Genomic DNA, 18,643 nt, shown 5'->3' with positions numbered 1-18,643 from the left:
GGCTTTGTTTTTTTTCATCTATATTTATTTAGACCACATTGTGACCCCTCAATCAGCTGTTTTAGTAGCACGATAATAAACAAATGGCGTTTTACTGCCCCTCAAGCTCACTCCTGATTTGCATGTATGCCAATTGACTGTTCAATTTGCAATCTTTCACAAGTCTTGGATGATTTGCATCCTGGTTTCCCTGCAGGTTGATACTCATCTTCACGGCAAAATCGGGGTGCAGTATGAGATGCAATTTACGTACCCCACTTTGCACTTAAGGGACTTAGGTGACAACCTATTTAACCCTAAAATGAGGGTGATTGAAATTGGTGCAAAATGGAGGCTGATAAAAATTAAAATTCTTGGAAAAACATAAATATATGGCAACTGTATGTAGAAATGTTGGTCCAATTAGCATCAGTTGATCTGAATGTGAATGTTTGTGCCCTGTCATTGACTAGCGACCAGTCCTGGGAGAGTTGTACTATAACTACTATTAAAAGTACTTTTATTTAGTATTTTTTTCTAGATAACATTTTGCTTTAATAATACCTAATAATAAAATTTTAGGTGACAGTGACATTTAAAAACAGCCTTGTCAAATCTCAGTTGATATTTTTACGACTGGTTCACTGTCATGAATCAAGTAGTCAACCGGCTCAGCCAATCACGGCATCGGAACGGGTAATGGACAGAGTGGCCCCGCCTACCGGACACCTGTAATCCAATCCGTGTCGCCTTCACAGGTAAAAACCGGCCTCGATATCTCAGTAATGCCCCCCCCCTCAAAAAAGCGAGTCGAGCCGACAAAACCCGTTCTACTCCGCCGGGGACACCTTGTTTGTTGCCGCTGCCCTCATCCAAACGTTCGCGGCGCCGTTTTTCTACGCTTAAAAGAAGACGGATCGGATTTTCAGTACCAACTAGAAAGTCCAGTTCGACCGACCGAGATGTCACAGGAGCATGACAAGTAAGTTATCCTGGCCTTGCCACTCTCTCGCCCTCACAACAAACCACCTCACACTTAATAGTCACACTTGTTAATAACAACCTTTTTGGATTTTTTAAACATCTTTTTTTTTTTACGACAATTTTCATCCTGGAGTTTAAAAGTTTGTTTTGATTTCCCTCTGACCAACTGCTTCTCCTTTGACGTTTTTTTTTTAATTATTTTATAAAGTTTCCCCTGAACGCACCAGGCTGTTAAAATGTCACTTTAGGAATGACTCTTTTGTTTTATCTTGTTGTTAATGGTAAGTTTTTTTGATACAGGCATCTCCTGTCATGTGTGATTCACCTGTCATGTTGGAGCCTGTACAGGTGGATCAGCACCTGTTGTCAGAGTACAGGCGCCTGTTAGAATGATCAGAATAAAGAAAAAAAAAAGGACTGTCCCGTGAGGGTGAAGGCTGTTTTTTTTTTCCATTTTGGATTGTTTGATTTGGCCCAGAGCGCTAAACAGTTGGGCCCTATTATGTGTTTAGTCCTAATGATGTTTGTTCAGGAATAAAGTGCAGTGGGGGTGATGTCACATTAAATCTTCCTATATTTTGTGTGTAAAAAGTCATCAGCTTCATACTGCTGCATGCAAATAAATTGGTGTTTTTTTCCCTTAATGCTAAATATGCTTAGGTCATCGTTTTTTTTCGAGGGCAATGGCAAGGAGACTTTTTTGGAATGAAATTGTACACCTGTTAGGCGTTGGCTCCACTACAACAATGTAAGCAAACGCGGGGGGTCCTTTGAGGTTTGCGATGAGTTTGGTCAATTTTTTTTTAATTATTTAATTGAATGTCAATCCCCATGTGACTCATCCAAACTGTTCTTTCCTCATGAATGTTATTTTCCCAAGAGTTTTATTGCTCCTAAATAATGCTTCTTATCAGGTTGCGGTTTTATTGAAAGGCACAATTAGATCTAGGATTACTAATGAACACTTTGCAAGAACAATTGAGAGGGAAAAGGGTGCATTTGTTGTAGATACTATGCATAGAAACTGAGCCGCGCAATCGTTTGTTCGTTTGGCGGTGTTGTTCAAGATGGTTCGCAGCTCACCTTTAACCATAATGAGGCTAAGCAAAAAGGGATTAATTTAATGCTTTGGTCCATTCATACGGTATCAGTGCTAGTTTCCAGAACAGAAAAATGGATAAAGATGCGAAAGTGTCAGATTTTCAATAGTGTTTTGAAATTCTTCAAATTAACCATCTAGGTTTTGGTCGAGAGAAAATATACAGATGGAGCTTTTGACGGTTCCTCAAATTTGTTTTTAAAATTTGACGGCAGGCCAAATCAAATGCTCGTGGTGGGGGGTGGGGGGCTCATGTTCCCCACCCAAATGTTAAATTAAATGAGAACTCAGCTCCTAATGCCATGGAGGCTTCGTCATTAATATTACCATAAGCAAATATATTCTGTGCAAACAGGCCTGAGCCAATAGTAAAAAGTCCAATATTTTCCTACATGTTGATGGCTGTTTTATTTTCATCTCTATTCGAAGAACAGAAAGTTCCGAGCTTAGAGGCTCGCAGTGATGACAAAACAAGCCAAAGGGGGTTCAAACTCGCACGCAAGTATCTGAATATTCAGTTTGTGTTGACAAAGCAGCAGAGGAGGCGAAGCAAGACAAAAGCGCTGGGGCACATCCAAGTTTACTCTCGTCATTTTCCAGTAAGTCGTCGTCTTTGAAAACCAAAAATTGCCACAACGCTGGAATGCGGCCCGCTCTGGTGCGTCACCTGCAGTTGGCGTGCGGGCCTATGAGATGGCGGCGCCCAAGTTGTTACACCGGCCAAGCCTGTAGAGCATCTTTTCTCAAGGCGCATCGGTCGTTCCATGACTGAGATTTGTTGCACAATTGCAGAAGAGCCTGAACAACTGGTCTTGCAGATAAAGAACTCTTTCACTTCCCATGTGGCTATTTTGAGACAAGGACGTCATTGGCGTGATCTTTTATTGACATGCTTAATCCTTAAAATGAAGAAGAGGAAAAATGGGCTCAGTTTACACCCCGGAATGGTCGCCAGCCAATCACGGGGCTTGCATATACACAAATTCACATTCACACCGATCATTTAAAGAATCTCTACTTCACCCCAAATATAGGTCAGATGTCCCGATAATATGATACGATCTTTTTGGCCATGACTAAGCGTTTGTCATCTTTGCTTTGCAGCAAGCGTGCCGTCCTGGTCGTGCAGAATGACCCCAACTACGCCGGCCAGCGTCGCTCCTTCACCACAGAAGATGAAGCCTGGAAGTCGTTCCTGGAGAACCCCTTGACGGCGGCCACCAAGGCCATGATGAGCATCAACGGGGACGAGGACAGCGCCGCTGCTCTGGGTCTGCTCTATGATTACTATAAGGTATACCTGGCGGGTCAAAACTTTCTCGTGACACAATCACAGTGGTCTTGCACTCAATTAAAAGTGCTAAGGGGAGGGGGGGATGGAGTGCATTTGCAAGTTCATCATAAGCGGCGTGGGTGGCGTGGTGCAACATCTGTGAGGCAGAGCGTGTAGCGCGCCACATGTAACTGAAGACGGCAGCCTGTGGCGATGTGATGTGGTCAGACGCTCAGCGGCTGTGTTTACCCTCCCATACAGGTGCCCCGGGAAAAAAGAACTATAACCCAGGGCAAGCCAGATGCGTTGGTCTCTGATGTGGATCCCAACAAAAGGTACGGCCTGACTTTTATTTTATTTTATTTTATTTTATTTTATTTTATTTTATTTTATTTTATTTTATTTTATTTTATTTTATTTTATTTTATTTTATTTTATTTTATTTTATTTTATTTTATTTTATTTTATTTTATTTTATTTTATTTTATTTTATTTTATTTTATTTTATTTTATTTTATTTTATTTTATTTTATTTTTGGGGCGGGGCATTTAAAGGTGTATTATTTTTCTGCAGGCACCAGCTTCAAGCAGCACATGGCATACCTCCTCTTCCAGAGACCAGCATGGAGAACAGAATCCAAGTCCTCAAGGCGCCCTTCAACATTCTCCAACTGGCCCAGGACAAGAGAAATCAGTTCCCATCACCAGGTAGATGTTCCTTCACCTTTAAATCATCTTCTTTTTCCGTTATTGTCATCTCATTGTCACATGACGTCTTTCATTCAGACACGACCGTCACCGTGTCCATCGCCGCCCTGCAGAACTACCCGCACGTCAAGACCGAAGTGCCCATTCACGGTTTGACCGTGCCCAACAGCTGCGCCGAAACTGAAAGCCACGTGGGGGTCTTTGACCGCCCTCACCTGGCCCACAATTCGGTCCAGTTCAGCCCCAGCACGCAGTCCCGCACGCCCCCGGACTCCACCTTCTCGGAGAGCTTTAAGGACGGTTCCCAGGAGGTGAGCAGAATCCTCCTCCTCCTCTTCTTCTTCTTTGCCACTCAGATGTGGCTCATCAAACAATAGCGTTTTCACCTGATCCCGTGGAGTCCACGGTGGGCTTGGCCTCCATTGGTTTTATTTGAAAACGACAAAATGGCAGCTAGTGTGTTATTATGCCATTGTCTCAGCAATACAAAGTGTTGTGCTGTTTCTTCAACAACAGCCAAAGGCCCTTACTATAGTTTTTTTTTTTAAACCATTTACCACAGAAAGAAAAAAAGACTAACCAACAACTATGAGTGCAACAAAAATAACACTGGATGAGAATAAAATATAATTGATTGGGAAAGTCATTAGAAAAATTGGTGGTTGGTCTTTTCAGTTATTTTTTTAATTTATTTTTCAGGATAAGGGATAAAAAAAAAAAAACTTTTTTTTTTTTCTTTGTGCAGGTGTTTTCATTCCCGGGTGAACTTCAGTTACGTATGAGCTCCATGACACCTGAGGACTACACGCACTTTGACACGGTGCCGGGGTAAGTCACCAACTATACTTCAGTCATTCTTTCACATTCCACTAGGGGGAGCCCAACACTGTAGAAATAGATGGATAGCTTCATGTTTCTCCTGATATCTCTCCATCGTAGGAATAATTTCGAGTACACCCTCGAAGCATCCAAGTCTCTGCGTCAGAAGACAGGCGACGGGACCATGACGTATCTGAACAAGGGTCAGTTTTACCCTATCACCCTTCGTGAGATTGACAACAAAGGCCTGCAGCAGCCAATCACCAAAGTCAGGGTGAGAATTGATGAGCTCCAGCCCGATTTGTGCTACTTTTATCAGCACAAAAAGACCCACAAGGTTTACTGAAGACTGCTTGTGCTATCACAGAGCGTGGTGATGGTTGTATTCGGGGAGGAGAAGTGCAGAGAGGACCAGCTCAAACATTGGAAGTACTGGCACTCAAGACAACACACTGCCAAGCAGAGGTGTCTCGACATTGGTATATTTATTTATTTTTAATCAATTGCTTTATACATAATAACTTGGAATTTCTAATGATCCAGTATTATATGTCAAAATGTCTGCAGCTGACTACAAAGAGAGCTTCAACACGATTGGCAACATCGAGGAGATTTCCTACAATGCCATCTCCTTCACATGGGACACGAATGAAGAGGCCAAAGTAAGAAGGAAAAAAATGACATACACACACACATGCACTGTAATGTTACTAGAGTCGATTAGACGGAGAGAGACTTTATTCATCCCGTGAGAGAAAGCCCTGATGTGTTGTTTCACTGTCACGTTTGAGAGGAAAGATGAATGATATAATTGGGCCTCTAAAGAACCTGGCGCCACACATGCACACACACACCCACACACCAGGATGTGACTCTAACCGTCTCATGACTCCAGGCCCATAGGATGTTCATCCTTGTAAGGGCATTTGTGTTTTTTGTCAGCAGTTTTTTTGTCCTATTTCCGAAATGATGTTATATAATAATGTAAACTGTATATGAATTTAAATTAAACTTATAAGAATAACCCCCCCAAATTCAAAATAAATTTAATTGGATATTTATTAAAAAAAAAAAAAAATGAAAGAAATTTTTAAATAGAATTTAAAGAACAAAATAAATCAAAAACAAGTTAAATTTCATATTAAGCAAGAATATTGCCGTTTATCGACGTTTATTTCCCTATTAGTGAGAAATAAGTGCGAGCCTGTGTTTACACGATTTGCCCACTAGAGGGCGGCACAGCACTGAACAGTACAAGCTCGTTGCATTTATTCAGTCGGTCCTTCTGCTGCTGCTGTCATAAGGAGTTCTGTAACAGGCAGCAGTTGTATAATATGTAATTTCTTCCATGTATTTGGATCGCCTGGAATGTAGTTAGCTCGAATGGTTATCACACCTGCCTCAGACTGTTCCAATCTCGGCTTAGGCTTTCAAAGTTTCAAAGTTCCCCTCCTGTGCTTTAGAGATTTTTTTTTTCCTCCCATACTTCACAAAGTTCATGTTAGGTCTGTTGTATAAAGTGAACTGAGTCGAATCAGACAAAATGAAGCTTCGTAGGTTCTTGTCACCATGCTGGCACTAGACGTCACCGTAGCAACGTTTTTGTATTAGACACGGCTTTGGCCTGAGCAAGTTTTCAGCAAATAACAGAAGATCGGTTCTGTAAAAAAACCAAAATGTGCCTTCCTCAGATCTTCATCTCCGTCAATTGCCTGAGCACGGACTTCTCATCTCAGAAGGGCGTGAAGGGCCTCCCTCTCAACCTGCAGATCGACACGTACAGCTACAACAACCGCAGCAACAAGCCCATCCACCGGGCCTTCTGCCAGATCAAGGTGTTCTGCGACAAGGGGGCCGAGAGGAAGATCCGAGACGAGGAGAGGAAGCAGTCCCGCAGGAAAGGCAAGGTGGCCGACCTCAACCAGGGCCTGTCCTGTGAGTGGCAACGCCTCGGAATGTTACGAGGCAACAGCGTGGCACGCCGGCGCCGTAAACAGACTTTAACCGCTTCTTATTTTACGACCCTTTTTACAGTCGTGGATGTCAAAGTGCCCATCCTCCAGAAGCGCAACGACGTGACCATCTTCAAAATGATGAATGATCTGGAAACCCAGCCTGTGCTCTTCATACCTGATATTCACTTTTCTGCCTTCCAGCGTCATGTGAGTTCTCACTCCCATGCTAGCAGATATATGCTTCTGCCATGTTTTACGTGCAGAGGTATGATGCAACAAACACATACTACGAACACCCACGTTTAAGTTCCGATTTTTATTAGTGTTGGCATACAGACGCCAGCCTGTCAGTGGAGACGTGTTCACTTTGGACTCTGACCAGGTGGACCACGTAGCAACACATTGCAAGCGTGGATGTGCTTTTATATTTGATCCAGAAGATAGCGAACGGACCTTTGCATGCCATAATATGAGCTAACGGTTTGTCATTTGAAAAATAGTTTGATTTTGCATATCATGTATTCGAGTGACGGCTTCCATAGGTAACAGGAAAAATGTCCCCTTTCCCCTCCATTCAGAGTGCTTCCTAGTAGTCAAACAACAAACTGCGGTTACTGCCAAAAACAGCCCCTCCCTCCCCCCTTACTGCTAACATTTACTTTGGTTATTTTTGGTGCTGTCGCTAACTTTGAACCTGGCTATCACTTTCTGATAAACTCTTGAGCTTACCGGGTTCATCGGTCCCAGAATAGCATTCTAATAACAGCAACACCTACAATCAATACACTGGAGGGAAATCATTTCAATTTGATTCCATGAAATATTTGGCGGCCATCTAACTGGGGGTTAATGCGAGTCTGTTTGTGTGTCTTGCAGCCTTTTGCGGCGGAAGATGGAGAAGACAGGTGAGCTGGGATTTCACACTCGCTCTGTTCACATTTGGGTTTGCGACCGCGGTGACCTTTTGGCACTTTCCTGAGGAGGGAAGAGAAAAAACAAAAAAGGCGCTAAGGGAAAAATGTTGTTTTTAGGAAAGCCTTGAAATGCGTTGCATCCCCACATGTTTGTTCTCCAGTGTCTTTTTACTGCCTGTTAACTGGCTGTTAAGACCTCGTAAGCGATGATTTATGCGCCCGCTTGTCCCACGCAGCTCCGGCATGAAGAGGTTGCCCTTCAGCGATGAGGAGTTCGGGTCACCGCCCAATAAGGTAGCCAGGGCGGAGGAACCCAAGAAAGGTAAGCATGCATGCGTGTATGTGTGTGCGGCGTAGAAGGACGGGGGGGGGGGATTTGCTGTAGGGGAAAAAAAAAAGAACGTGCCAAAGCTAGTACACGTGCATGTCAGCTTGCTCTGGTAGCCGCCTCTGAATTTCAACCGCACACATGCTGTGGCCTTCACTGGTTGGCTTCCAACAGAAATACCATTGCGCACTGACACACAAACAAACTTGTGCCCTTTAGCCTAGATCAGAGGTAGCCTGAGGACGGCTCGTGGGCTAAATGCAGCCTAGTTTGCTTGTCATTGCAAAATCCCCAAAAAGTATTTGCCTTTCCTGCAGGACTGCTGTCAGGAGGTAATTGGTGTGAGAAGCTCTTATTTTAGGAGGCGCAAGAACATAGCTTAACATTTTTGTCTCGGTGTATGTAATAATTATTTTTCAACGCCTCAGTACAAACGAGCGTTTACAAAAAAGCATGAAAGGGGTCACAAGATATTTTGTTTTCCCACATAATTTGTTTTGAACTTTTTCCTCAGCTTATCAGGCCGCTCAAGATTTCCACACAAAATCCAATAGATGACTTGTTTAGGATTTATAATCAAGCTCCTACCATGACCTCAAATGTCCCTTTCAATCATTAACGGATTAAAAAGAATTGAGCGTTATTTAAAGAAAACAAAAAAACATCCACGTGAACTTTTTTTTGGGTGTTTGACAAGCCTTGCAGCGGTTCAACCGGTCCACCAGCCATGATGTTGTTGTCGAACAGAGCTGTCAATCATTTGTGACGGCGTTTCTTAAAATGACGCCAAACACATTTTCGTAAGAGTAGTCATGAGTGAAAATAAACAAAACACTACCTCCAGTGACTTATCCGGAAAGGCCTCGTTAAGCACTTTAATTGGAGGTATTACTTGACAGGGTTTGTCAAAATTAGATTTTGACTTTCTTAGTAGTGATCTGTCCATAACTAATGAAGCTCTTTGTGTGTGCCCACCTTAGTGTTGTTGTACGTACGCAAGGAGACGGAGGAGGTGTTTGACGCTGTCATGTTAAAGAACCCCACTCTGAAAGGCCTGGTGGACGCTGTAAGTATTTAAGAAGAAAAAAAAACTCGTATAGATGAACTCGTGGACCTTTTTGTTTAATCAGTGGCAGATGGAGACGTCTCCGTCAGCAGCTCTGGTCGCTAAATGAGCTGTGACGGGACGCCTACCTGGGAGCGCGTGAGGAAATCTGACGAGGATTTTTTCGTTTTCAGATTTCAGAGAAGTACGACTTGCCGTTGGACAAGGTTGGAAAAGTGTATAAGAAGTGCAAGAAAGGGTACGTATGAATCACGATGAGCAAACTTGATTGACAGGTGCTTTTTGTCTCACGTCGCATTTAGGGCATATCCTCCTGTGGGAGATTTCGCTTTCTATTTGCAACTAAAACGGATTGCTCAACGACAGAGCGAACCATTGAAATAAAAATATTTTTAGTTCAAAAAAATGAAAAAATATCCATCCCATTTATTTGGCTACAATTATAAGTATCATAAACCTGAACCCTGTTTGGGTTTTTTTTTCTTCCAGGATTTTGGTGCACATGGATGACAACATCATCAAACACTACTCCAATGAAGACACCTTCCAGATCTCCATGGAAGAGCTGGGCGGCATGTACAAGCTCACTCTCACTGAAATCTGATTGGACGGAGGAGGAGGAGGAGGAAGGGTTTACACTGTGCATTGATGATGGACTTGTATCACGTTACAAGGCAAAACAAAAGAATGGTATTTAACAAGCCATATAGCTCTTAATGTGCCTTATTGTCCCATTGCTTCCAATGAATGTCCAAATATTTTTGTTTGTCCCCTTTTCTCTTTGTGCGTGTGTTTTATATGATGCTTCTGTGTTGCTGCTATACCTCATTCTCCTATTGCAAAAAAAAAAAAAAGCAGCAGTGTTCCTCAATATTGTGAGGAGAAATAGCTGATATTAATCAAGCCATAGCACTGATGATTACAACCGGTTATGACGACTAGTTAGTTGTGCAGGTCGTAAACCGACTGCAACATTAATGAGATTATTAAAAAAAAAAAAAACGTGGCAGTATTTAGCATGTAAAAATCTCCTTTGTACAATTAGGGTAGACACATGTACAGGTTTTTAAGAGTAAGACACTTGTTGTTTGAGAGTGAAATGGCTTCAATTTCTGACCAATTGAAATAATAGCCTCTATAGTATTTTTTAAATAGAAGGCTAAAATGCATCTTCCCCTTGTGAAAGATTTTTAACGAGCTACATTACTGGGTTAATTGGTCGACCATAGTCGCCATCTTGTTTTGGAAGTGCAATATGATAGTTGTATGCAGAGAAAAAAACATGACAGCATTAATATATGTAAATATCCTTTTAAAAACATGCTTACATTTACTCTTCTGATCCTCTTTGTATCGCAGTACTTATTTGTGTATATATTTATTAAGAGTGGTTGTGGGGTTTTTTGGACTTTAAATATTCAGATGTCTATCATTGCTAATATAATGTTTTTTTATGGATTTATTATGTGTCAAGGGACCAGTGGTTTTTCATTTTATTGGAGCCTCTGTTTTTTTTTGTTTTTGTTTTTGTAAGAATTTCAATGCACAAAGCATTCAATAAAAGCTTGCTTGTGCTGCTGTCTTTCTCTCGAAGTCTTATGATGGATGTATTGAAAATTGTGCAGGAGCAGATGTCTGAATGGGCATAGACTCAACACTGTGGGGACTCAGGAAGCATGCATGGGTTCTGACACCACCTGGATGCAATTTCCTGTGCTGGCCCTTTAAAAAAAAAAAAAAGATTATTTTTAGAAGCTTTCTCAAACTATATAATGCATTGATAGAAACTATGAACGGGATTTTTTTTTTTTTAATGTACGGATCTTAATTGGAAAAACTAGGTCAGTAGGCGTGCACCGGTTGATCGGATTTTTCATGGGTGTGCCCAGAGTGCATGCAGAATGTGATGCAAGATATCATTTAACAAAGCACACGCGCCAAACATTACCATCCTCCCCCCCCCCCGCATATTTTCATCGCTTTAGGATAAAGCCATCTGCTGTAAGTCTTTTTGACTCCGTCGCTTATCATCGCTTTCTCTCCCTCTCTCCAACCATTATGCCAAATTTCCTCCCTTGTCCTCATTCCACCTCACACTTTCTGTGCTCGAAAGCCAGCCAACCCAAAAAAAAGGCAAAATACGGGAGAGCATCTGAGGACATTTTTTGTCTCTTATAAAATGCAATATCTAGCTTCATGACGAGCAGCAAATTGGTCTTGCATGTTTGTTCGTGACCCTAATGAGGACAAGCGTTCTAAAAGAAAATGTTTAGTTTTCGCTTTGTTTCTGGCAAAACTATTTACAATGACGCAGTTTGCTCTGACCTCATCACTCGCATCCAGATGATGTTTGTTTATTGCACTGGTTTCTTTGTTTATGCAGTACCCTGATCTCTGCGTATATTTGATTTATTTATTATTCATTTATTTATTGGCAGGTTATTCCCACTCGCCATGTATATATTGATTAATCTCACTCAGTTTTCTTTCCAATGCACATTACATATGCGTACCTTTACATTTTTAATCACAGTCTCTCTTTTTTTCCTCATTTTTATGCAAATAAATCTTTCATGTGTAACTTAATATTAAAAAAAAAAGCATAATTGTGCCTAAGGTGACATTGTATGTGCATTCAAACCCACTGATATTCTGTTATTGCTATTATTCAAGTTAAACATTCACTGTAAGAATAATTCCAAGTGGCGACAGACTGTCTCTTAGCACGTCCCTGATTTTTTCTGACAGCACATGTTGTTTATGGGTGGGTCAGTTTCACAGAAACATTCTGGGTGGTAGAAAACTGAAAACTTCCTGCTGGGAGCTGATGAACTGGCTGTGTACACACTTGTTATGACATAACACAAGCTCTCCTTTGTTTCTTGTGTGCACTGAAAATAGCAGCGATCGTCTTCGGTGAGGAGGAAATGGCCCGAGTAGCGCCGAGGTTGTGATCTACAATCCATATGATGACAATTCCACACATTTTGCAGTCCATAGCAGCTGCAGAAACATCATTAGGCGGCGCACATGCTCAGTGCATCTCCAGGGGAGGCTCCGCCGTTGGGAACCCGGCAACCCTGTCTCCTGCTCTTCAAGTTGCCATGACAACAGACAGCCAGCCAGCAAGCGAGCAAGCAAGCTGGCAATCAGTGTCTCCTAGCAGCAGATTGGCCTCAGTGACTCCCGCTGACCAATCGGGAAGCGGCGTTTTATGGTGGAATGTGTTGTTGTTGCTCATGTGTGGGAGAGAAAAGGGGGCCGGGCCACGTCTGCAGAGCTCCACAAAGCCTCCGCCATGTTCACGGCAATGACATCATCACCGCTGCTGCAGTTCACCAAGTACGTGCTTGGTTCTCGTGGAACATGCGCTTGAATCTTGTTCTGAAAGAAGTTTTGCTCGCACGCCAAGCTGAAAGTCAAGTTTCACTTTTGTTTCATGGATTCGTTGTCATTTGGGGACATTGATAGGCAACATTTCAAATGGTCACATAATAACCAGATTCAAAATTGTCCATAAATGTACTTGTTTGTCTATATATGCACTGCAAATGGAACTGTTGTCTTCAGCTGCCTGTCGGAGAGCTCTGCAGGAGCTGTTTGTGAAATATGGCCCTGGGGTGGTATATTTAACCCTGCACGGGCAACTCCCCTTTCCCTCCCTCCATATCCTCGATGACTCCTGAACTTCCTGGACAGGGGGGGGCGGCACAAAGGAGGAGGTGTGCATGCAGAGGCCTGGCCAGGGCCCGCCATAACCTTTCCTCCAGATTCTCTAACTAAGTTGAAGCGGACTTCCCCACTTTAGCGCGCAAACAGCAGTCAGGAGCGAGCTGCCTGTCGCACGTTTAGTCGACCACCCCCCACCTCTGCGCTGCGTGCACTCCCTCACCCCATACCGCTCCTCTGCAATACCACACACTGCCCTCATTGCACCCTACAGTCATGCTTAGACTGTATAGGACACACACACACGGAGACACAGGTCTGCAGTGGTTGTTGCTAGGTGCACACACCTACTTCTGCTGGATCGCGCGAGTTTTTCCCAGCTGACTTTGAGTGAGAGGCAAAGTACACCCTGGACTTGTTGCCAACCAATCGCAGGGCAAATAACACACAAACAACCATTCACACCGATGGACAATTTTAAGTCTTCAATGAGACTAGCATGGCTGTTTTTGGAACATGCCAGTTAGACAGAGTGCAAGCACAGGAAAGACAAAGAAAGACGTGAGCCAAAATCTCAATGCAAAAACTGTGTTTTTTTATTTTTCTTTATTATATAAACATATTCCTGGCTGCATTCCTTTCCCTGAATAGGCCTTGTGACACATGCTCTTTTCATTTACACAGTGTGATATAACGTCATATGTAGGTCAATGCTAACTTTGCTTCTTGCATATGCGTTTTTGTATAACAAATGGCCGTATACTATCAGAGATGTGAAGTTTTAAGAATGTTTGCATTATCTGTGTGATGAAGGAATGTTGCTTTAGGTTATCAGTTGTTCTGCAGACTGGAATGTGGGGTTTTTTTGTGCATCAAGATTGAGTCTTCACAGCGTAGCAACTAATAGGCACATCCCTAACATGTGCTCATAAATTGATACAACACATTACTTTAATGGAAGGGTTAGAAACTTGGAGTTCCATCCAGTAAAGCCTAGAGAGCATGATCGTGGCTGACATGCCAATTCTAAAATACAAACAAAACCTTGCAATACCTCTAACATAAGCCTCAGAACACATAGGCTCATAATATATATGTATTAAATATATATTAATCCATCTATCCATCCATTTTCTTATTCATGCTTATCCTAGGGTTGTGGGTGTGCTGAAATCATTAACACAGTGGGGCGTGAGCGTGTATAAAATCACTTCTACAAGCACAAAAATTATTTTTTAAAATAAAAGTTAAATCGTTTTTTTTTTTTTAATCAATTCTCTATCTGCTGATGCACAAACACCGTAAAAACAAATAACAGGCGCGCGCACCATTCGACGACAATGTTGCATTTAAAGACCATCGGATTAAGCAGCTATCAACGTTACGGAGTTCTCGCTGCGTTTACGTCATCAACTTTATCGCTTTGCCTAAAATAGTCGCATTTCCAAATCACCCTGTAACATATTTGATTATTTGTACCGATATATTTTAAACTTTTTTCCCAAGCCATGTGGAGAAAAGCTGACTTAGACTTTTTTTTTTTTTAATTTTTGTTCGTAGTGCAGGATCAGTATTTTTTTTTTTTTTTTACACACGCATCTTTACTTCTACTCAAGTACACGGTGGGTGTTATTTTGCCACTTTTTCACTAGACGACATATTATGTGGATACACTCGCGTTTACCATTGAAATGATATCCTTTCGAATGCGCGACACTGCCAAACGTATGACGTCTCTAAATTCCTACAGTACGCGAAGGCAGCATACACTCGATCGACCTTTCGCCTAGTTTAACGGATAGCAGTTCACCGGGTTTATTCTGACACTGCTGACTCGCGAGGCCACGCCTACCAACGGCCACGCACCCCGTTTCCTCCAACCGCCCGCTGAGCATGCACTGTCCACGCGCACGCCGCCTTCCGATTGGGCGAGGCGCAGCACACACACGATTGCGATTGGCCGAGTGTTGCCACCCGCACGGTGTGCATTGCGAGTTTTGTTTTTCTTTTTTCTCTCCGCCCCCTGTTTTACTCACACAGCTGAGAGAAAAGAGGGAGCCAGACCGAGAGTGGTGGAAAAAAAAAAAAGAAGCAATCTCTGCCCTGCCTCAGAACAAGCAGCGGCACCGGGAAGCGCCGTCTCTTTGTTCACTTAACTGGGCTTTGACCACTAAGAAAAAGTAACATTTTGAACGTTTCGTTCACTCATGCCATCCCGGAAGTATATTGAAATGGACCCTCGTGGGGTAAGACACGTTTTTTTTTTCTTCTATATAGTTGTGTCGTCTTAATTTTTGTTCTCTAACTTGTTAATGAGCCTTTAACTGTCATGACTTGTTTTACCGTTAACGTGACGCAACCTAAGGTCACTTTTGAAGAATGACAACATCCTTTTATCCCGATATCGCACTATACGTCATTTTTGGGGTACATTTCGTCATCATTTTTCCCAGTCTTTTAATATGTGCCAATGTCAGTTTGACATGTAACTCTTTTTTTTTTTCCATTAACGCGTCTTTGCATGTAAATCAAAGTTGCGTGCTTGTTTACTGTAAAAAGGCATAATTGGTATGAGCAATCCTCCGGAGGCAAACCAGCTTTATAGGGGATTTCACATGGCCCATCTGGCCAGCACGTCACTCTTTGGTCTATATTTGGCTATGGGAGGTGTCCTGGCTCTAAATGTGGGGCAGTGCATACTGGGCCAGGGTGTAGTCAGCAGCCCTCCGCCCTTTCACTTTATTTCCAAGTTGAGATGCAGGAAATAATGAGCGAGCAGCCAATTCTTCCCATTTCCACGCCGTGATGCAAACCCAACTTGTTTACGCCGTTCTTTCCTTCAGAACAAGTCCGTCGATCAGTGCGGGTCCTACGCAAAGCGGAGGAGGCACGACACCACCGAGCAGCCCGTCCCCAGTGGCAACAGCAGATGCTCTCCCAGTCTGGAGTACACAGACCTGGAGGCCGCTGAGGCGCTGGTGTGCATGAGCTCCTGGGGTCACTTTGTTGGCAGCAACAGGCCTAACCCTTGCAAGCCTCGACCCCTGACCCCGGCCTCGGACTCCTGCGACTCCATCCTGCCGCCCGAGCTCCCGGAGCCCTCAAAAGACTTTGTGTCCCTTTCCTCCCTGGTAAGAATCCCACCCCAGTCCGGAACTCACAGACCCGTAAACAATAACAGTTTATTGATCCGATCAGAAGATGGACTGATCGAGCCATTTTACAGTATTTAAACAACTTGTCTGTTTAGTGTATAGTCAAATATTTACTTGATCATCTATCCAGTGGCAGAGAGAACTATGAAATGAGATGGCAGGATTTTCTTCTCTCATTCACTGCCATTGATGGCTATAGAAGCCAAAGGTACATTATTTTACCTGGGCTGGCAGTGGATAAGAAAAATATATAAGAAAAGAAAGATGTGCTTTAGTGAGCAAAAAAATGCACCAAAAGTGGATCAATGTGTAAATTACCATCCTATGTCGACAGCATGGATAGGAAGGGTGCATTATTAGTCGTCATTCAAGCAATTTGGGATTTCCCACAGCACACCTGATGATCTCACACTGTTTATGCATGAAGGCTCATTAAAATCTTACCTCTGTCGAACAAAATATGACCACCCAAGACTTGTTAGTACCTTCCTCCTGATTTTTGTCTTTGGTCTCGTAACAGTGTATGACTCCGCCTCAGAGCCCCAGCTTTGCCGAAACCTCATCCTCCAGCGGCGGCGCGTCCTCGCAATGCACTGCTTCCTCCGTGGCCAAGAGCCCGCCCTCACTCGCCCCTCCCTGCAGGTCCATGGCGACGAGCGTAATCCGCCACACGGCGGACAGCTCCCTGTGCCAATACCACATTCCAGTGGCCCCCAATTTAGAGAAGGCGACAGCCCGCCAGCTGCAGCAGAGCATCACACCTCCATCTCCTCTTCTTCCTCTTCCTGGCATACGCTCAACAACAGAGGCTGGTCCTCCCAGACCCTCTTTGGACACAGTCTCCACTCCCATTCCTATTAACAGTCAACAGCTAAACAGCCCCCCTGCTCAGGCGACCCTGACCCCGCCTCCAGTCACCAGCCCTCAAATCATCTGCCAGATGTTCCCCTTTAGCGCCCAATCAGGTATAATATCAACCTTAATCCCCAGCACGGTCCAGACGTCGTCCGCCGGGGCCCGGACTGCGCCCATTCTGTCTCAGCCTGGCTCCGCCAATTCCGCCGCAGTGCAGCAGTCTCTCATCGTGGGCTCGGCGGTGCCTCAGGGTACGGTGATGCTGGTCCTCCCCCAGTCCTCGGTCTCCCAGGCTTCCCACGGACCTCAGACTGTCATGACGCTGGGCAACACCAAACTGCTCCCGCTGGCACCGGCTCCGGTCCACGTGCCCACGGGTCTCGGCGGTGGTGCGGCGGCCACAAAGATGGACTTTTCCCGCCGGAGGAACTATGTGTGCAACTTCCCTGGTTGCCGAAAGACTTACTTCAAGAGCTCGCACCTCAAGGCTCATCTTCGCACACACACGGGTGAGCATTTTTGGGCCCTTCGTTGTTAATGACTCACACAGATGCGGAATTCGGTGCGACTGCTTCAATGTCTTTTTGTAGCATAAAAATGGTGTGTTCTAATTTATGTTCTAGTGACTTTGCTGACTACCACCTCCTCATTTTTTTTAATTGTAGGTGAAAAGCCATTCAGCTGCAGCTGGGATGGCTGCGACAAAAGGTTCGCCCGCTCCGACGAGCTCTCCCGCCACCGGCGAACGCACACCGGCGAGAAGAAATTCGTGTGCCCCGTGTGCGATCGGCGATTCATGCGCAGCGATCACCTCACCAAACACGCCCGGCGTCACATGACCACCAAGAAAATTCCCACCTGGCAGGCCGACGTTCGGAACCTGAACAAGATGGCCACTGGCAAAAACCCTAACCCTGCCAAACCCAGTCTGGCCACAATAAGCATGCTGGTACCTGCCGGCTCTCAGTAGGCAAGGAACACTTAACCAATGCAGGGAGCGGCCTGGCACATACGGCCGTCTTGACTCATAGGAAGAAAAGAAACGAAAAGAAAACAAAGAAAAAAAACATGCACTGGACCTTTACATCTCTACTGCTCATTTGTACATTTACACAAAAGGATTCTTTTTGTTAAATGGGATGCACTCTTTGCCAAAGCCTTTGTACAACTTTGAATTTCATATTTTCCACCCTTCTGCAACATTTTTTTTTATTTGTTGTGACACATATGTGAATGTTTTGTTGCGTGTCCTATTTGAGGAACGTGTTGAAATACATATGCCAACAATGTAAATAAAATGTAATCGCCATTACTATGATACCTTTATGATTACCGCATACCTCTATGTGTAACTTTCATATTATTTAATACATATTTGTAATTAAAAAGATGACTCATTTACTGTTCACACTTGTCTTTGTTGGTTGTTTTCTACTTTTTAGTCATAACCTTTCCAGTATCTAATCCAGGAAAAACAAGGTGTGGGCTCTCAGTTGAGTCAGCAATTCTAAGTCAAAGACACGGAGTGGTGCCGCCTTCTCACATCCTGCGTGTCACACTATTCGCCCTCGCCGACCTTTTTTGGTCTGGAGCGTGCACGCGCATCCTCCCAAATGTGCTGACGAATATGTGGGACAACTTCCTTTCTGGCCCACTGATTGGTTTATCGGTGCTATAAAAGCTCGGTTTTGTAAGACCACGCAGAGACGTCATGTCTTGTTTATTCATCAGGCTGCCAAAGTGTTCAGTGAGTCAGGGCAGAGCAAAAATGTTGAGTGTGCTCTCGCTATTCATTTTTAAGTCACATTGAAAACAGATCTATTTATACGCACTTTCATT

The 18,643-nt window shown here is 43.7% G+C and overlaps 2 protein-coding genes across 4 annotated transcripts; both read left to right on the top strand.

The window, feature by feature from the left end:
- Positions 1-792: 792 nt before the first annotated feature.
- Positions 793-10,699, top strand: grhl1 (grainyhead-like transcription factor 1). Of its 3 annotated transcripts, none has more exons than XM_061301073.1 (16): positions 793-961; positions 3,167-3,356; positions 3,597-3,670; positions 3,910-4,043; positions 4,122-4,354; positions 4,789-4,871; positions 4,983-5,136; positions 5,230-5,341; positions 5,430-5,524; positions 6,554-6,797; positions 6,897-7,024; positions 7,694-7,722; positions 7,968-8,053; positions 9,040-9,125; positions 9,299-9,363; positions 9,615-10,699. In XM_061301073.1, the coding sequence occupies exons 1-16, from the start codon at positions 942-944 to the stop codon at positions 9,727-9,729; spliced, it is 1,848 nt and encodes a 615-aa protein (XP_061157057.1). In that variant the 5' UTR covers positions 793-941; the 3' UTR covers positions 9,730-10,699. The 3 variants fall into 3 exon arrangements, with proteins under 3 accessions (XP_061157057.1, XP_061157058.1, XP_061157059.1); XM_061301074.1 differs by having other exon boundaries at positions 794-961; positions 6,554-6,764; XM_061301075.1 differs by lacking the exon at positions 793-961 and adding an exon at positions 984-1,244.
- Positions 10,700-14,815: 4,116 nt separating this feature from the next.
- klf11b (Kruppel like factor 11b) lies at positions 14,816-18,210 on the top strand. Its single transcript, XM_061301853.1, has 4 exons — positions 14,816-15,040; positions 15,638-15,925; positions 16,470-17,313; positions 17,470-18,210. Exons 1-4 carry the CDS (start codon positions 15,002-15,004, stop codon positions 17,772-17,774), a joined length of 1,476 nt encoding a protein of 491 aa, XP_061157837.1. The 5' UTR covers positions 14,816-15,001; the 3' UTR covers positions 17,775-18,210.
- Positions 18,211-18,643: the final 433 nt, after the last annotated feature.

This window comes from Syngnathus typhle, linkage group LG16, assembly GCF_033458585.1.
Source record: "Syngnathus typhle isolate RoL2023-S1 ecotype Sweden linkage group LG16, RoL_Styp_1.0, whole genome shotgun sequence".
Taxonomy (NCBI): domain Eukaryota; kingdom Metazoa; phylum Chordata; class Actinopteri; order Syngnathiformes; family Syngnathidae; genus Syngnathus; species Syngnathus typhle.
Note: the sequence above shows the minus strand (reverse complement) of the source record. Positions and strands in the feature narration are given on the sequence as shown.